Raw genomic sequence first — 18,475 nt, 5'->3', positions numbered from 1 at the left:
CAGACTTCTTGTCCCATATTTACCTCAAAGCTATACGTTTCCTATAACATTGTCACTTTCCAATTGCTCCACCATCTGTTGGGAGGTTGACCAAGAGTAGCTTAGTGCCACGTGTCCAAAGCTGCTGGAGACTGCCTGAACCCTGACAACGCAAGGTGCTGCATTTTGGGAGAGCAACCATGGGTGGGACACAAGCAGTGAATGGTAGGACTCTAGGGAGCATTGTTGAGCAAATAGGCCATGTTTATAAATCCCTGAAAATGTAGCACATCGGCTTTAGCATTGAGTATAAAAGTTGGAACATCATGTTAAAACTTAGTAAAATATTGATTTGGTCACACTTGCAGTAGCATGGGCAGTTCTGGTTGCCACCCTAGAGGAAAGATGTGATTGCGCTGGAGAGGGTACAAGGATGATTGACCAGGATGGTGCCTGGACTGGTGCGCTTATAGTGAGATTAAATAAGCTAGGTTTGTTTTCCCTGGAGTGAAGGAACCCAAGGGGTTTCTTGATAGTGTACACAATTAGGAAAGGGATGGGTAGGGTAAATATTTAAAATTGTTTTCACATGGTGAATATCTAATACAAGTGAGCACAATTGTAGGGAGTAATTAGGCAGTCCACAAGGAAAAATATTTTCAGTGTGTTTGGAATCTGGAATACGTCTCCCATGTTGACGGTGAAGCTCCATTCAACATTTAAATATTATCTGGACAAACAGTTGAATTGGCAAGACATATTAGGCTATAAACATTTCCAGGTAAGTACTACGTATGAATGGGTGCAGATGTCAATGTGGACATGGTTGGTAAAATGGCCTGTTTCTGAGATGTGCAGCTCTATACCTCTAAACATGCATTGATTGGGAAAAATAGCATGCATTTGTAAAAAGCAATTTCTGTGCATCTAAACTGATTAGGTGTTTCTGGATTGAGTAACAAAGATGGTTGTTGAGAAAAAGTTGTAGAGCATGGCAGATAATAAGCCTGTCAGCAAGATTGAAGGACATGAAATTAAAATGGACTGCACCGGCATGCATAGAAAATCGCCCAACTAACAGGGAACAGGAAGCACAACATGATGTGTAGCGACACTGAAAAAGTTGGATATAAATTGAGAGATAAACTTACACTGTTTTTCACCTTGATTGGAGTGTAATTTTTTCCATCGAAATCTTCAAAATCAGTATCGGAGGAGAAATGGGTTTCAGTCTCCCTGTCAAGAAATTTGATCTATCAGTAAAAGTCTTAGTTCATTAGTTTTCACATTAAAATTGTCCCATTGAAACAATGAAGTAGCAGCAAAATGGATAAACAAACTGGTACCTATTTTAGCAGCACCCCGCAGGTCTCCGATGAATTATATTGCATTTGACCGTCTGGTCTGAAGCGGTTATACCACTTATTGTCCTCTAAAGATGACATTTACTCAAACTGCGTACAGCTATGAATGACCAGAGTTCAATCTGGTCAACACCGGTGAGAGTTCAAGTTGGGAATAACAATGCTGCAAGATAGCGGAGACAACAGCTTTCATCAAATCCAAGCAGCAGTTACGAGTGTTCACACAGTCAGGGCAATCTATCAACACAAGATCAGCCCACTGGTGCAACTGGTGGAGGCGCTGCCTCACAGCGTCAAAGGCGCGGGTTTGATACTGACCTCGGGTGCTGTGTGTGCACTTTGTATGCATCCCCCTGTGACAGCATGGGCTTCCTTTGGATGCTTCAGTTTCCTCCCATAACAAAAGACCTGCAGGTTTGTCAGTTAATCAGCCTATGTAAATTGTCCCTAGCATGTGTATAGGGGATGCAAGTGGGATAACTAGAGTGAATGGGTGATCGATAGTCAGCATGAACTCAGTAGCCCTAAAGGCCTATTTCCATGCTGTATTTCTGCTAATACAGCCCTAGTTAACAACTAATTTACTGTCTGTTCCCAGCAATGGCCTACAGTTATTCAGGGTGCAACCCAAATCCCAATTTCTATGCTGACAGAATCTCTTTCAGTACCTCTCCCAACACAAGCCCTCACACAAAGCCACGCAACACTAAGCCTTGGGCAATTCACAGATACGAGTATGTCATGGCAGGGATTTGTTTCAGGTTCCCATTCTAGTTGCTTTCAGTTGTAGGGAGTACAAGGATTTGCGCAAGGTTCCTGGTACACCAGCAGAGAGAGCAAGGTTACATATTAGGTTGCCTCCATAATGTTTGGGACAAAGACCCGTCATTTATTTATTTGCCTCTGTACGCCACAATTTGAGATTTGTATTAAAGAAAAAAATTACGTGGTTTTAATGTGAAAACTAATGAACAAAGACTTTTATAATGTATAAAATGGCTTTTATTAACATCTGACTGTGCACTTTAACCATGTGATTTTTTCCATTACAAATTTGTTTTCAATACAAAATCTCAAATTATGGAGTACAGAGGCAAATATATAAATGACGGGTCTTTGCCCCAAACATTATGGAGGGCACTGTATGTGCTGTCTGTAATTCTTCTCTTATATATGAAATAATGACCATTGGCACTCTAATTCCTGGGAATGTATCCTGTGTACAAAGCAAGATACGAGGGTACTATGATTGGATCACTCAAAGTCATATTTAATTAGTTACTTTGTGGATACCAGTAAAGATAATAATGAATTTCTTGGAAATAACAAGTAAAATTTACAAACAGCAAAATAACAAAGATCGACACAAAATGCTTTAGTAACTCAGTGGCTCAGGCAGCATCTCTGGAAAATGGAAATAGATGACATTTCGGGTCGAGACCTTTCTTCAGATTGAAAGTCAGGGGTGACACTCAGTCTGAGAGTCACTGAGAGTCTCCTGACTCTCAGCCTGAAAAAGGGTTTTGACCTGAATAAATTCAGATATACGTTTATGTATATAAAAATGATTAAGTGCGACAGGCAGTATCTCTGGATGGGAAGAATGGGTGACATTTTGGTTCACGACCCTTCTTCAGACCGAGTCTGAACTTCTGAACTCGATCTGACACGTTACCCATTTCTTCTATCCTGAGATGCTGCCTGACCCGCTGAGTTATTCCAACATTTGTCTATCTTTGGTGTAAACCAGCATCTGCAGTTCCTTCCTATACATAAATTATTAAGTGATTGACTTCTAGATTATGAAAACCAATTGTGCTCAGACACCCTGAAGGTACAGAATCTTTTGCCCCAAACTGATCCCACCTACATTCCAGGCCCACATAGCGGTTAATTCTACACTATCCAGTGAAATGCCAAGAAAGTTGCACAATTGTGTTCAAATACTGCAGAAAACAATAAAATCCAATAAACCACATGCTCATTAATCTAGATGCAATATGTAAAATAGACAAATGGGAATCACTCAATTCAGCAAAATTTTATTCACCAGCATCTTAAAGGTATTTTAAAAAGGGAAGGCTATGCAGACCTGACAAGCCACAACCAAGCATAAGCCCACTTGCACAACCATATAATAACCATATAACAATTTACAGCACGGAAACAGGCCATCTCGACCCTTCTAGTCCGTGCCGAACACATATTCTACCCTAGTCCCATATACCTGCGCTCAGACCATAACCTTCCATTCCCTTCCCATCCATATAACTATCCAATTTATTTTTAAATGATAAAAACGAACCTGCCTCCACCACCTTCACTGGAAGCTCATTCCACACAGCTACCACTCTCTGAGTAAAGAAGTTCCCCCTCATGTTACCCCTAAACTTCAGTCCCTTAATTCTCAAGTCATGTCCCCTTGTTTGAATCTTCCCTACTCTCAGTGGGAAAAGCTTTTCCACGTCAACTTTGTCTATCCCTCTCATAATTTTAAAGACCTCTATCAAGTCCCCCCTTAACTTTCTGCGCTCCAAAGAATAAAGCCCTAACTTGTTCAATCTTTCTCTGTAACTTAGTTGCTGAAACACAGGCAACATTCTAGTAAATCTCCTCTGTACTCTCTCTATTTTGTTGACATCCTTCCTATAATTAGGCGACCAAAATTGTACACCATACTCCAGAATTGGCCTCACCAATGCCTTGTACAATTTTAACATTACATCCCAACTTCTATACTCAATGCTCTGATCACCCTATCTACATGAGATTCCACTTTCAGGGAACTGTGCACAGTTATTCCCAGATCCCTCTGTTCACCTACATTCTTCAATTCCCTACCATTTACCATGTACGTCCTGTTTTGATTTGTCCTGCCAAGATGTAGCACCTCACACTTATCAGCATTAAACTCCATCTGCCATCTTTCAGCCCACTCTTCCAACTGGCATAAATCTCTTTGAACACTTTGAAACTCTACTTCATTACCCGCAACCCCACCTATCTTAGTATCATCTACATACTTACTAATCCAATTTACCACACCATCACCCAGATCATTGATGTACATGACAAACAACAGTGGACCCAACACAGATCCCTGTGGCACCCCACTCGTCACTGGCCTCCAACCTGACAAACAACCATCCACCATTACTCTCTGGCATCTCCCATTCAGCCACTGTTGAATCCATCTTGCTACTCCACCATTAATACCCAACCATTGAACCTTCTTAACCAACCTTCCATGAGGAACCTTGTCAAAGGCCTTACTGAAGTCCATATACACAACATCCACTGCTTTACCCTCATCAATTTCCCGAGTAACATCTTCAAAAAATTCAAGAAGATTAGTCAAACTTGACCTTCCAGGCACAAATCCATGTTGACTGTTCCTAATCAGACCCTGTTTATCCAGATGCTTATATATATAATCTCTAAGTATTCTTTCCATTCATTTGCCCACCACTGATGTCAAACTAACCATATGATTTTTTGCCAAAATTCAACTCGGAATGTCAATAGTGGTTTTCCTTCCACAGAGGTTGCTGGCCTGCTAAACTTTCCAACATTTTATGGTTTTATTTCAGATTTCCTGCTTCTGTTGTTTTTTTTGTCTCTCATCTGTCTTATCCCACATGGAGACACATTAATCAATTGGTATTTCGGTAGGGTGAGCAGATAATTGGTGAGGGATATTACATGTACATCATCGTCATGGTCAACAATAGTTCGACAACCTATTACTCCGGAGGTATTTGAAAATTAGATTTTACAGTAGCACAAATAACAATGGGACAATTTCTTTATCTTCTCAGAGAGATTTGTTTTGGAATTCAAAAGATACTTTATTCAAGAAAGAAGAAACATATCCTTGAATAGGTCATAGACTTCAGTCATTTACAATGCAAATGAATTGCATTACAAGATTACTTCACATGCAAAACCGATTAAATATTCGGAGATAATCTATGAAGCATAAGTAAAAAAATAACATTAAAAACTCTTTGGATTCATCTTTTGTGACTTCCAGTGTATACATGTTGATTTCTGTCATCTACTTCCCAGATTATATCTGTATATAGTAATATTCATTGATTAAGAACAATGTTGCATACAGGCCAAAATGCCAAAACGCCCAGAGACCTGGTATCCAAAAACAATTGAATCACTTCCTGACACCCAAAGTTTTTCCACCATCAGCAAGGCACAGAAGAAATATTTTCCATTTAATATTCAAACTCAACAATATTAAAAGCAAAGCAGCCTACTTGATTTAAAGCTTTGTCACCACAAAACATATTCAGTCCCTCCACCACTGGTGCACTGTGGCTACAACAAACCTATGATCTCTCCCAACATCAAGGCCAATGACTGGGCACATGCAACACACCAACAGGTTGCTCACCATCATTTTTACTAATTTGCTTTGGCACTGGACCCAAATCTGAGAACTCCCAATGTAATAGTATTCTGAATACTTTCACTGGAAAACAGGAGCATTTAAGGTGACAGCACTGAAAAATGTGAATTTACAAATCCCATGGAGAGATATTCCCTTCAACCAAATCTCAGAAGAAGCAGGATGTTTTGTTGCAATACTTTATAAGAAACTTTTGATTAAAAATTTACAGCCATTTGTAATGCAAATGTCAAACAAAAATTGCAATTGATCAGATAATTGCACTCCAAACCAAACATATCTAATTCACATGACTAATACTTGTGTAGATTAATTGCAAATAGAAAAATAATGTAATTTTTGATGCTTAGGACTGTTACGCAACCTTTAAAGTTACAGAATTCTGAATAGAATTCACACAATTATGAAAAAAATTAGCAACGCCTTCCACAGATAATTAAGATAAGTCGACAAAACTTGCTGCTTGGTCAAGTAGACACCTAAAGATTGAGTACACAGAGGCCAAGTTTAACAATCAAAAGCTGCAATGAAAAGAGGGATACATAGTGGCACAGCTGTTAGAGCTGCTGCCTCAGAGTGCAAGAGACCCAGGTTCTGATCACGGATGCTCTCTGTGTGGAGTTTGCACGCTCTGTGACCTCGTGCATTTCCTCCGGGTGCTCTGGTTTCCTTCCACATCACAAAGATGTGTGGGTTTGCAGGTTAACTGGCCTCTGTAAATTGCCCCTAATGTGTAGGGAATGGATGAGAAAGTGATACAACTAGAGAACTAGTGTGAATGGGTGATCAATGGTCGGTGTGGATTCGGCAAGCCAAGGACTTGTTTCCATGCTGTATCTCTAAACTAAACTAAAAATAATGCTTCATAATCAAATAAATGAAATTTGCTACTTTGGGGGACAGATCAATTGTAAAGTTCAGAGCTGCCACAAAACCTTGAGCAACCACATAAACCAAACCCTATCTCCAAGTAGAAAACCGATAATTGTGCAACAGAAGATAAAATATATCGTCCCCTGCTGACCTTTTAAACTTCTGAAATGAACTTTGTTAGCATTGCTACCCAGTTTAAACAATATCCTCCCATGTGCCTGCTTTAATAGATAACAATAGCACTCATTAATTCAATATCAGACATTAGTACGGCATAATTTCGGGGGATTTCAACCACGTGACTTTGGATACTACCCTGCCCACTTTCACTCAGTTTGTGACTGTCCCACCAGGGATATGAGAACATTGGATCTGCTGTATGCTAATGTTAAAAAGTCGTACAGCTCCATAGCCCTTCCGCCACTGGGAAGATGCTGGTTCACCTCCAATCCAAGTATAAGTCAATGGTCCAGAGGCAGCCAGTGACGGCAAGGTCAGTGAGGAGGTGGTCACTGGAGGACTGTAACGATCAACAGGGCTGTTTTGAGATCACAGACTGGGACGCACTCTGTAGTCCCCATTGAGAGGACATTGAAGGACTTAAAGACCGTGTTGCTAGCTACATAAAGTTCTGTGTGGATAACGTTGTCCCTGAGTAGACTGTACACTGTTTACACAAGTGTTGATGATGTGACCTCTGCCCACCCTCCCCTCCCTGCTCCACGACAGACTCTCCCCCTCAATTCCTCTGGTCCACTTCCTCTGCCCTTTCTTTATCGCACCTGACCATCAAGACTCCTACCACCTGCAGGAGTTTTCAGGTGACTCTGCAATTGTGGGCTGCATCAGTGAGGGAAAGCTTAATACAGAGGTATATTCAACGACTTTGCCGAGTGATGTGGCCTGAAATCACCTGCAGCTCAGCACCGACAAGACAAAGGTATTAGTGGTGGACTTCAGGAGGAGAGGAATACCATGTCCCCTGTCTCCATCAACGGTGTGGATGTGCAGTTTACCAGGGAGTACCAATACCTTAAGAGTGTACCTGGACAGTAAACTGGACTGGTACTGGTCCAGGAACACTGAGGCCGTGCAAAAGAAGGGACAGAGCCGGCTGTACATTTTGAGATGGCTCCGCTCCTTCAACATCTGCTGTAAGATGTTGCAGATATTCTACCATTGGGTGGTAGTCAGTGCCATCTTCTTCACTGTCGTGTGCTGGGGCAGCAGGGCGAAGCCCGCGGACGCCAATAGGATTTACAAACTCATTAGGAAGGCTGGCTCCATCCTGGGATTCATGGGAGGTGGTCTTGGAGGGGAGGATGCTCCTCAAACTCCGGAGCATCCTGGACAATACAGCTCACCCCATCCAAGACACACTGGTCAACCAGAGGAGTACCTTCACCATCAGACTGGTTCCATCAAGATGCGGGATAGAACGCCACAGGAGATCCTTCTTCCCTGTGGCTATTAAACTATGCAACTGCTCACCCTTCTGTTGTGGGATAGACTGACTCCATCCCCCATCCCCAAACCTTTCCACTCGTCACTTTAATTTCATGTTTCATGTATTTTGTGTTTTATGACTGTTGGCAGATCAATTTCCCTCATGGGATATATAAAGTTGTATCGTATCATATCGTATTGATGTAACTCCCACCACAGAGAAATACTGGGGTTGGAAAGAAGCCATCACTATAATTCAATGGTTGCACTGTGTAGCATATTGCAAATGGGGAGGGGAGAGAGAAGGGAGAAACTAGCTGTGTAGTAAGCAATGGAGGGAGGGGAACAGAGAGGGGAGATGAAGGATCTTAGCTGCTGGGCACAAGATTTCCAATGCTCGGTCATGCAATGACCTAGATTGGGATAAGTGAAGTGCCCCATTCGTCATACAGCACAGAAACAGGTTCTTCAGCCCAACATGCACATGCCGACCAAGATGCCCCATCGACACAAGTCAAGTTTATTTGTCACATACGCATACGAGATGTGCAGTGAAATGAAAAGTGGCAATGCCTGCAGAATGTGTAAAAAAAACACAAAACAGAATAGAACAGAATCAGTAATTACATATTGGTGAGGGAAAAAAAACAGCATTTTAAAAAGACACAACACAACAGTAGTGTGGTACAGTAAGTTAAGAATAAGAATTCTTAATAAGAATATCTACAGTGAGATAAGAATTTACAGTCCTAATGGCCTCTGGGAAGAAACTCCATCTCTTCCTCTTTGTTTTCACAGCATGACAGCGGAGGCGTTTGCCTGACCATAGCAGCTGGAACAGTCCGTTGCTGGGGTGGAAGGGGTCCCCCATAATGTTGCTTGTTCTGGATCTGTACATCCTGATGTATAGTTCCTGCAGAGGGGCGAGTGTAGTTCCCGTAGTGCGTTTGGCTGAACGCACTACTCTCTGCAGAGCCTTCTTGTACCGGGCAGAGCAATTCCCAAACCAGATTGCGATGTTTTCGGACAAGATGCTTTCTACAGCCACTGAGTAGAAGCACTGGAGGATCCTCAGAGAGACTCTGAAATTCCTCAGCTGCCTGACGCTATTACTGTCTGAAGAAGGGCTTCCGCCCGAAACGTTGCCTATTTACTTCGCTCCACCTGCTGAGTTTCTCCAGCAGTTTTGTTTACCGAGTCTCTATTACTAATCCTGAGAAAGTTAATGGCTTTAGTTTGAGCATGTTTAATGCTCATTATCAAAAGTACTTCCATGATAATACAAAAGTACACAATGACCCGCACTCTTCTGAAGTCCAGACACAGGGCGTTCACTTCCAATGATACAGTGGCCTACATGAAGTCCAGATACGACCTTGGTAAGGCCATCAAAAAGGCCAAAAGGGACTTCTGCTCCAAACTGGAGGATGAGACAGATGTTCGGCAGCTGTGGCGGGGCCCGAATGCAATCACCTCCTACAAGGCGAAATCAGGAGGCAGCTCGAATGTCGGCGAAACATCACTCCCTGACGAGCTCAATGCGTTTTACGCACGCTTTGATAGGGAGAACACTGATGTGCCTTCCCGAGCCCTCATTCGCTGTGATGGCATTTTAGTCTCAGTCACAGAGGCCGACGTCAGGAAATCCTTCAGAGGGGTGAACCCCCGAAAAGCACCTGGACCTGATGGTATACCCGGTCGTGTTCTAAAAACCTGTGCGGACCAACTGGCTGGAGTTTTTACGGACATTTTCAACCTCTCACTTCTGAGGTCTGAGGTCCCCACCTGCTTTAAAAGGGCATCAATTATACCAGTGCCCAAGAAGAGTAAGGTGACGTGCCTCAATGACTATCGAACAGTGGCACTAACGCCTGTGGTGATGAAGTGCTTTGAGAGGTTGATCATGGAGCAAATCAACTACCTCGACAAAAACCTGGACCCACTGCAGTTCGTTTACCGCCACAATAGATCAACGGTGGATGCGATCTCGCTGGCCCTCCACTCCGCTCTGGACCACTTGGACAACAAAAACTCATATGTCAGGCTGTTATCCATCGATTACAGCTCGGCATTTAACGCAATCATCCCCTCCAAGCTGGTTACCAAACTCGCAGAACTGGGTCTCTGCGCATCCCTCTGCAATTGGATCCTCGACTTCCTCATTCAGTCTGTTCGTATTGGTGGAAATGTGTCAGCCTCGATAACAATCAGCACGGGAGCACCTCAAGGCCGCGTGCTCAGCCCCCTGTTGTACTCACTCTATACTCATGACTGCGTAGCCAGTCACAGTGCGAACTACATCATCAAGTTCGCTGACGACACCACCGTTGTGGGGCGTATCACTGATGGGGATGAGTCAGAGTATAGAAGAGAGATCGAGCAACTGTCCATATGGTGCCAGCGCAATAACCTGGCCCTCAACACCAGCAAAACCAAGTAACTGATTGTGGACTTTGGAAGGATTAGGAAGGGGACCCACATCCCCATTTATATCAACGGGTCGATCGTTGAAAGGGTCAAGAGCTTCAAATTCCTGGGCGTGCACATCTCTGAAGATCTTTCCTGGTCCGAGAACACTAATGCAATTATCAAAAAAGCTCATCAGCGCCTCTACTTCCTGAGAAGATTATGGAGAGTCGGTTTGTCAAGGAAGACTCTAACTTCTACACGTGCACAGTAGAGAGCATGCTGACCGGTTGCATCGTGACTTGGTTCGGCAATTTGAGCGCCCTGGAGAGGAAAAGACTACACAAAGTAGTAAACACTGCCCAGTCCATCATCGGCTCTGACCTTCCTTCCATCAAGGAGATTTATCGCAGTCGCTGCCTCAAAAAGGCTGGCAGTATCATCAAAGACCCACACCATCCTGGCCACACACTCATCTTCCTGCTACCTTCAGGTAGAAGGTACAGGAGCCTGAAGACTGCAACAACCGGGTTCAGAAATAGCTACTTCCCCACAGCCATCAGGCTATTAAACCTGGCTCGGACAAAACTCTGATTATTAATAACCCATTTTCTGTTATTTGCACTTTATCAATTTATTTATTCATGTGTGTATATATTTATATTATGGTATATGGACACACTTATCTGTTTTGTAGTAAATGCCTACTATGTTCTGTGCGCTGAAGCAAAGCACAAATTTCATTGTTCTATACAGGGACACAGGACAATAAGTGAACTTGAACTTGACCTCAAATTAAGGAAATATAGCAGCTCTTAATATGACAAACAACCATAATAGTCAATGAACGTAAACACTAGTTATCCAGCTTACTGGATAGTTATTCTTAACCTTCACAGTAAGTGGAGTCACATAGAAGTGAAATGCAGCTGAGGTAGCCAGCAAGCTCTTGAAAGGCACCACATACATTTGAGAGATTACATTGGATGTAGCTAGTGTGTCTAATGGCAGAATTGGCCCTACGTCTGGGCTGGCACTGACCCTTAACTGAAATATCCCAAATCATTGAGGCACTAACAACTTCCAGCTCAATGGCTACCTTGGATCCCAAGATTTCTCCGTACATCAATGCTGTTAAGGGTCTTACCATTAAACTGTATATTTTCCTTTCTCATTCAACCTCCCACAGTGGAACACCTCACACTTACTTGGATAAACTATCATTCTTTGAGAATGCAAAAACAATCCACTTAATCTCATCCTCAATCCCGCCATTCAATTATCTGCCCGATTAACCTTTGCTTCAATCTTTCCATTGTACACATGTCCTCCCTTTAGTTAGGAGAGCAGACATGCACAATCTTTCAGATGTTTCTCACCTGGAGCAAAAGATGTTTACTCGTCCATTTGAATCTCTCTCTCTCTTCCCCCCCACCCCCCCACCCCCCAGGTTCCCTCGATTCTACACAAATTAAACATTGATGCCACCACCTCTGATACTGCATAATTATAATTATTGCATGTGGTGTAACATAAGGCGAAGGTTTACAATCATGCATAGTATGATGCACTCTTGTGCAGCATGATTTGACCGTCTAGCACAGTTTTTCACTGTATCTTGATACACATGGCAATAATAGACCAATTCAGGAAAAAGTTCAAAGAGAAAGAAAAAAGTGCCAGCACCACACATGGGTTTTCTTACAGAGGACTCCCCCCCTACTTCGGTAGGACAACCAACATAAGGTAGCTGATGGGTATACATAATAAGATGCTTTATGCATTGGCAGGCTGTATGAAAAAAGACAAATCCCAACTTGCAAGCTATTGCCCAGCTTTCCCAATGAGGAACTAATGACCAGTCAATTTGGGCATCTGCACTTCCACCACAGTGCTTCCACAAGTCGCCAAATTTGGGTTCTAACGTGTACTTCAAGAAAACCTACATCATTCCAGCCCCCACCTAAAAATCAAGTTCCCAGGCACAATGACTACCAGTATCACTAACATCAACCATAATAATAGACACATAATTCTGGAGTAACTCAGTGGGTCAGTCAGCATTTCTGGAGAAAGTGGAGAGGTTATCAACCATAATGAATGAAGTGCTTCGAAATATTAGTATGCCTCACACCTTTACCAGAAAATCAACTGAGGACACCATCTCTCTTGCACTATATTCAGTCCTGGATCACATTGACAATAAGAACATCTATTCATTGACAACAATTCAGCCTTCAACACCATATTTCTAAACAAGCTCATTGCTAAACTTTGACCTTGCACTTAGAGCCTGCATTGGCAACTGATTTCTGGACTTCCCGAATAACAGCCAGTTAGAATGAGTTCATAACATTTACCCGGACCCTCAACATTAGTGTTCCTCAATCCCTTGCTCCCCTCTAGGTACACCCATGATTGTGTGGCCAAGTACAATGCCAAGTCAATCTTTACATTTGTCTGAAGAAGGGTTTCGGCCCGAAACGTTGCCTATTTCCTTCGCTCCATAGATGCTGCTGCACCCGCTGAGTTTCTCCAGCTTTTTTTTGTACCTTTACATTTGATGATACTGATTGTCAGCCAGGACAACAACAACGAGACAAGAGTACAGGAAACAGATTGAGAACCTAGTATCATTGTGCCAGGACAATAGCCCAGCCCTGAACGTCAGCAAGACAAAAAGAGTTGCATGCAAGTTTTAAGAGGTTGGAATCAGATGGGGTCTGAGAAGAAAATAAAGAGAGGAATGAACTCAAGCGGGCAAATAGAAAGGCCAAAAGGGACCATGAAATGACTGACAGTTGGATTAAGGGAAATTCCAAAGCCTTTTATACCTACATTAGAAACAAAACCAGGGAGAAAATAGGACCATTAAGATAAAAGAGGAAATTTATGCTGGGGTCAGGGAATGTAGGTGAAGCTTTAAACAAATACCGCAAACCCTCATTTTAACAGACCTGCACGTATCCCCAACGTGTGAGGCATCATAGGGAGCACCCGAGGTCAGGATCGTACCCAGGCATTTGGCATTGTATGGTAGTAATTCAATCGCAGCACCACTTTGGTGAGGTCTCATTAAGGAGCTTTGCATGCAGTTCCGGTCACCCCATTGCAGGAAGGAAGTGGAGGCTTTGGTAAGGGTGCAGAGGAGGTTTATCAAAATTATGCATAGATTAGGGGGTATTAGCTACAGGGAACATGGACAGACTGAGATTGGTTCTGTGTGTGTCCCGTGTACTGTCCTGTGCTGCTGAAGGTTCTGAAATAACTAAAATGGTCCAATAAGCAAGTTCGGTATTTCGACTGCGCATGCTCAGGTCAGCGGTCACTAGCTATAAACAGTCTCAGTAACGGTGGTGCTGCATTGTGTGCAAGCTTGCGTTTCGTCCGGGGTCTGCTCTCCGTCGCAGCGGCCGCTGTTGAGTTGCTGTTGGGCAGTCCCCGTCCTCTCCCCGGTGTACCGTTCTTGTCCGGAGTCGCCCTGGGCTTGCAACCGCTGGCTCCAGCTCTGCTCTGCCTGTCCTGCCGGGTTGGCCGGCAGCCCTCCACCTCCACCCCCCTCCCTTCAGTCTGACACTGAGATCTGGCTGAAGATGGGCAGCCGCCGGCCCTGCTCGAAGATGGGCGACTTGGAGCCGCTGCTGCTGGAGTCATCCTGGTCGGAGAGAGAGTCTGCGGACGGGCTCCTGCCGGCCACGGGCAGGCGTCCGTTGGAACTACTGGTGCTGTCGGTGACGGTGGTGCTGATGGCAGCAGCAACCTCCTCCTACTCCCTAGCCCAGATCTCCTCGGGGTTGTGGATGAAGTGGCAGTGGGTACCGTAGGGGCAGAAGCTAATGGTGCAAATAAGGAGTGCAGCTCGGCCAGGCCGTGGGCGAACTGGCATTTGTTGCCGTGGCGGCCCATCGGGGAGCAGGTTCCTCTGGAGTTGGAGCGGGGTTGGGCTGCAGTTGGCGATGGCTGTGGGCTCTCCGCGCTGGCTGTGGGTTCTCCGTGCTGGCTGTGGATCTGTGGGTTCTCCGTGCTGGCTGTGGGTTCTCCGCGCTGGCTGTGGGCTCTCCGCGCTGGCTGTGGGTTCTCCGCGCTGGCTGTGGATCTGTGGGTTCTCTGTGCTGGCTGTGGGTTCTCCGTGCTGGCTGTGGATCTGTGGGTTCTCCGCGCTGGCTGTGGGTTCTCCGTGCTGGCTGTGGATCTGTGGGTTCTCCGCGCTGGCTGTGGGTTCTCCGTGCTGGCTGTGGATCTGTGGGTTCTCCACGCTGGCTGTGGGCTCTCCGCGCTGGCTGTGGGTTCTCCGTGCTGGCTGTGGATCTGTGGGTTCTCGCGCGCTGGCTGTGGGTTCTCCGTGCTGGCTGTGGATCTGTGGGTTCTCCGCGCTGGCTGTGGGCTCTCCGCGCTGGCTGTGGGTTCTCCGTGCTGGCTGTGGATCTGTGGGTTCTCCGCGCTGGCTGTGGGCTCTCCGCGCTGGCTGTGGGTCTGTGGGCTCTCCGCGCTGGCTGTGGGCTCTCCGCGCTGGCTGTGGCTCTCCGCGCTGGCTGTGGGTTCTCTGTGCTGGCTGTGGGTTCTCCGTGCTGGCTGTGGGTCTGTGGGCTCTCCGCGCTGGCTGTGGGTCTGTGGGCTCTCCGCGCTGGCTGTGGGCTCTCCGCGCTGGCTGTGGGTTCTCCGCGCTGGCTGTGGGTTCTCTGTGCTGGCTGGGGTTCTCCGTGCTGGCTGTGGGTCTGTGGGTTCTCCGCGCTGGCTGTGGGCTCTCCGCGCTGGCTGTGGGTCTGTGGGCTCTGCTGGCTGTGGGCTCTCCGCGCTGGCTGGGGCTCTCCGCGCTGGCTGTGGGCTCTCTGTGCTGGCTGCGGATCTGTGGTTCTCCGTGCTGGCTGTGGGTTCTCCGTGCTGGCTGTGGATCTGTGGGTTCTCCGCGCTGGCTGTGGGTTCTCCGTGCTGGCTGTGGGTTCTCCGTGCTGGCTGTGGGTTCTCCGTGCTGGCTGTGGGTTCTCCGTGCTGGCTGTGGATCTGTGGGTTCTCCGCGCTGGCTGTGGGTTCTGCGTGCTGGCGGTGGGTTCTCCGTGCTGGCTGTGGGTCTGTGGGTTCTCCGTCTGGCTGTGGGTGCTGGCTGTGGGTCTCCGGGTTCGCCGTGCTGGCTGTGGGTTCTCCGTGCTGGCTGTGGGTCTGTGGGTTCTCCGTGCTGCCTGTGAGTCTGTGGGTTCTCCGTGCTGGCTGTGTGCCTGTGGGTCCTCGTGCTAGCTGTGGGTCTGTGGGTTCTCAGTGCTGGCTGTGTGCCTGTGGGTCCTCGTGCTAGCTGTGGGTCTGTGGGTTTTCAGTGCTGGCTGTGTGCCTGTGGGTCCTCGTGCTAGCTGTGGGTCTGTGGGTTCTCCACGCTGGCTGTGGGTTCTCCGTGCTGGCTGTGAGTCTGTGGGTTCTCCGTGTTTCTTAACCATTTTAAGCAGTCATGAATCATGAATTGTCAAGCATTGGTGGGAATGCTCCACATTCTCCAGAATCTGTAGTCATCCTATCAGAGTCAATTGACTGTAATTCAGGCCTCAGCCCTGGAGACTTTGGCTTGTGACAGGATGCCGATTCTGGTAAACTTTATAGGCCGGACGATTTGGAAGATTTTGCAGTCAAGATATTAGTAATATCTTGCAAATTGTAGGTTGTTCACATTTCAGAAACACAAATGAGGGCTGGGCTCAGTGCTATCCAGTGGAGCTTCCTGTCAGTTTGAAGTCCTGATCTTTCCTTCAAACAGCCAAAAGATGCACTAATCACTGAAGATAATGGTGGCGGCAGCAACCTGTAGATGAACAGCTGTGAAATCTATTTTATTAACACCCGCAAGGAGACACTCGTCTTCTCTGCCAGACAATACCATAAATGGTTTAATGAGAATGACATCCAAAAACAAACTCACTCAAAACTGGATTTGAAACTCACAAAGGGAAAAAGTCCTATAAGCACCTGAAGGTCAAAGTCCAACAGAAACCGCATGACTTGTACAAGAGTGTTCAAGAAGGAACTGCAGATGCTAGAAAATCGACGGTACACAAAAATGCTGCAGAAATTCAGTGGGTGCAGCAGCATCTATGAAGAAGGGTTTCAGCCCGAAACGTCACCTATTTCCTTCGCTCCATAGATGCTGCTGCACCCGCTTGACTTGTACAAGAGTTGCTATCTACCAACTGAGTCACAAATGAATTAGGATTGAATCCAGAGTACCAGACAGTAGCCTGATTAATTCCCTGACTATAGTCGCACAGTAATTTAAAGAACGAGGCAACTGTATCTCAATTCTCCCATTTAAACTCCAGCCTGGAAGGAGTCTGCTACAAGAAAACTAATGTACAAGATGACCTTGGCATGCACTGCCAATGTTGTTCTCTGTGCTGACATTAAGGGCATGGATAGTGAAATACAAAACGTTGCTGCTTGTTCCTTACCAGTATTTGGATAGAATTGTTCACTGAACTTCTTGAGCAAATACAGCCTCTTGTTCTTTCTCCCCTCCCCCTTGCAAATGTCCCTGCTCTGCATGTGTTCTGTTCCTTTTACCATACACATTGTATTACAAATGGGAACGCTAGCTGCTACTGCTGCCCCCACTTCTGTGTAATTATTTTCTGCAGAGACTTGAAATCTTGACAATGTACTTCAGCACTTGCCATAGATGGCACAGTAATGCAGCTTGTCGAGCTTCTACCTCACAACTCCAATGACACGTGTTTAATCCTGACCTCCGTGCCAAGTGTGGAATTTGCACATTTTCCATTTGACTGTCAACTTCTTCTGGGGTTTCTTACATCCCAAGAATTTGTTGGTAGGTAAATTTGCTTACTACTGCATCTGGCCTCTAATGCCTAGTTTGTTCTAGTATCTGGATGAGGTTGACAGTAATCTAGGGACAATAAAATTGAATTACTGTAAATAAATACAGTCAATGAAGGTCAATGCGGACTCAGTAGGCAGAGGGGTGTGTTACCACACTAGAGGATTGAAACGTAACTCACTGTCCAGCTCAATAAGTACAAACATTTCCAAAAAGGAGCTAACATCTACAATCAAATACACATATAATTACTTATGGAGGGAAAGGCTTTCCTGTTTCAATTCTGAAGCTTTAAGGCACTAAATTACACTGTTGCTACAAATGTCGATTGGTCTCCTGATCGGTCTATTCTGCATTCTTTTGACAAGCACAAGCTGCAAATTATTCCACCTCACCAATGTGGCATCTGTTGCAACCAACAATACAAATGTGTAAGCACATGTCAAATCCATTAGTAAAGTAAAATCAACAATTTAGTTGGCAATCATGTAGCATGGAAGAAAATTTCATTATCTAGTCTCTTCCAGCCGATGACAGTTGTTCAGAATTTAACAAGTCAAATAGCAATACCTTGGGTCATGTTAACTTGCTCTGGAGTAATTAATAGACTAATGTAAATGCACCAACCTATGTCTATCCATCTGCCAATCAAATCCTTCTCACCTGCATTCATCCATCATTTGCTAGCATTTGTGCACCCTGCTATAATTAGTCTGAAGAAGGTTCCCAACCCGAAATTTCACCCATCCATGTCCTCCAAAGATGTTGCTTGACCAGAGTTAATCCAACAATGTGTTTTTTTCTAAATATCCATTTGTAGTTTTTGTATCTCCATTCTTCAGTCTTTGTTTTGTCATAGTTACAAATTAGAAAACATACAAACATAGAAAATAGGTGCGGGAGGAGGCCATTCGGTCCTTCGAGCCAGCACCGCCATTCATTGTGATCATGGCTGATCGTCCCAAATCAATAACCCGTGCCTGCCTGCTCCTCATATCCCTTGATTCCACTAGCCCCTATCTAACTCTCTCTTAAACCCATCCAGTGATTTGGCCTCCACTGCCCTCTGTGGAAGGGAATTCCACAAATTCACAACTCTGGGTGAAAAAGGTTTTTCTCACCTCAGTCTTAAATTGCCTCCCCTTTATTCTAAGGCTGTGGCTCCTGGTT

General features: G+C 45.2%; 1 protein-coding gene across 5 annotated transcripts in view; it reads right to left on the bottom strand.

Annotated features, from left to right (window-relative positions):
* LOC129702045 (cohesin subunit SA-2-like) overlaps positions 1 to 18,475 on the bottom strand; it is a 147,371-nt gene that overhangs the window by 72,533 nt on the left and 56,363 nt on the right. For all 5 annotated transcript variants that reach the window (XM_055643565.1, XM_055643563.1, XM_055643562.1 and 2 more), the window contains one exon: positions 1,131 to 1,215. In XM_055643565.1, the coding sequence (XP_055499540.1) occupies positions 1,131 to 1,215 (85 nt within the window). The remainder of the gene's footprint in view (positions 1 to 1,130; positions 1,216 to 18,475) is intronic.

The sequence above is a fragment of the Leucoraja erinacea genome, chromosome 12 (genome assembly GCF_028641065.1).
Source record: "Leucoraja erinacea ecotype New England chromosome 12, Leri_hhj_1, whole genome shotgun sequence".
NCBI lineage: Eukaryota > Metazoa > Chordata > Chondrichthyes > Rajiformes > Rajidae > Leucoraja > Leucoraja erinaceus.
Note: the sequence above shows the minus strand (reverse complement) of the source record. Positions and strands in the feature narration are given on the sequence as shown.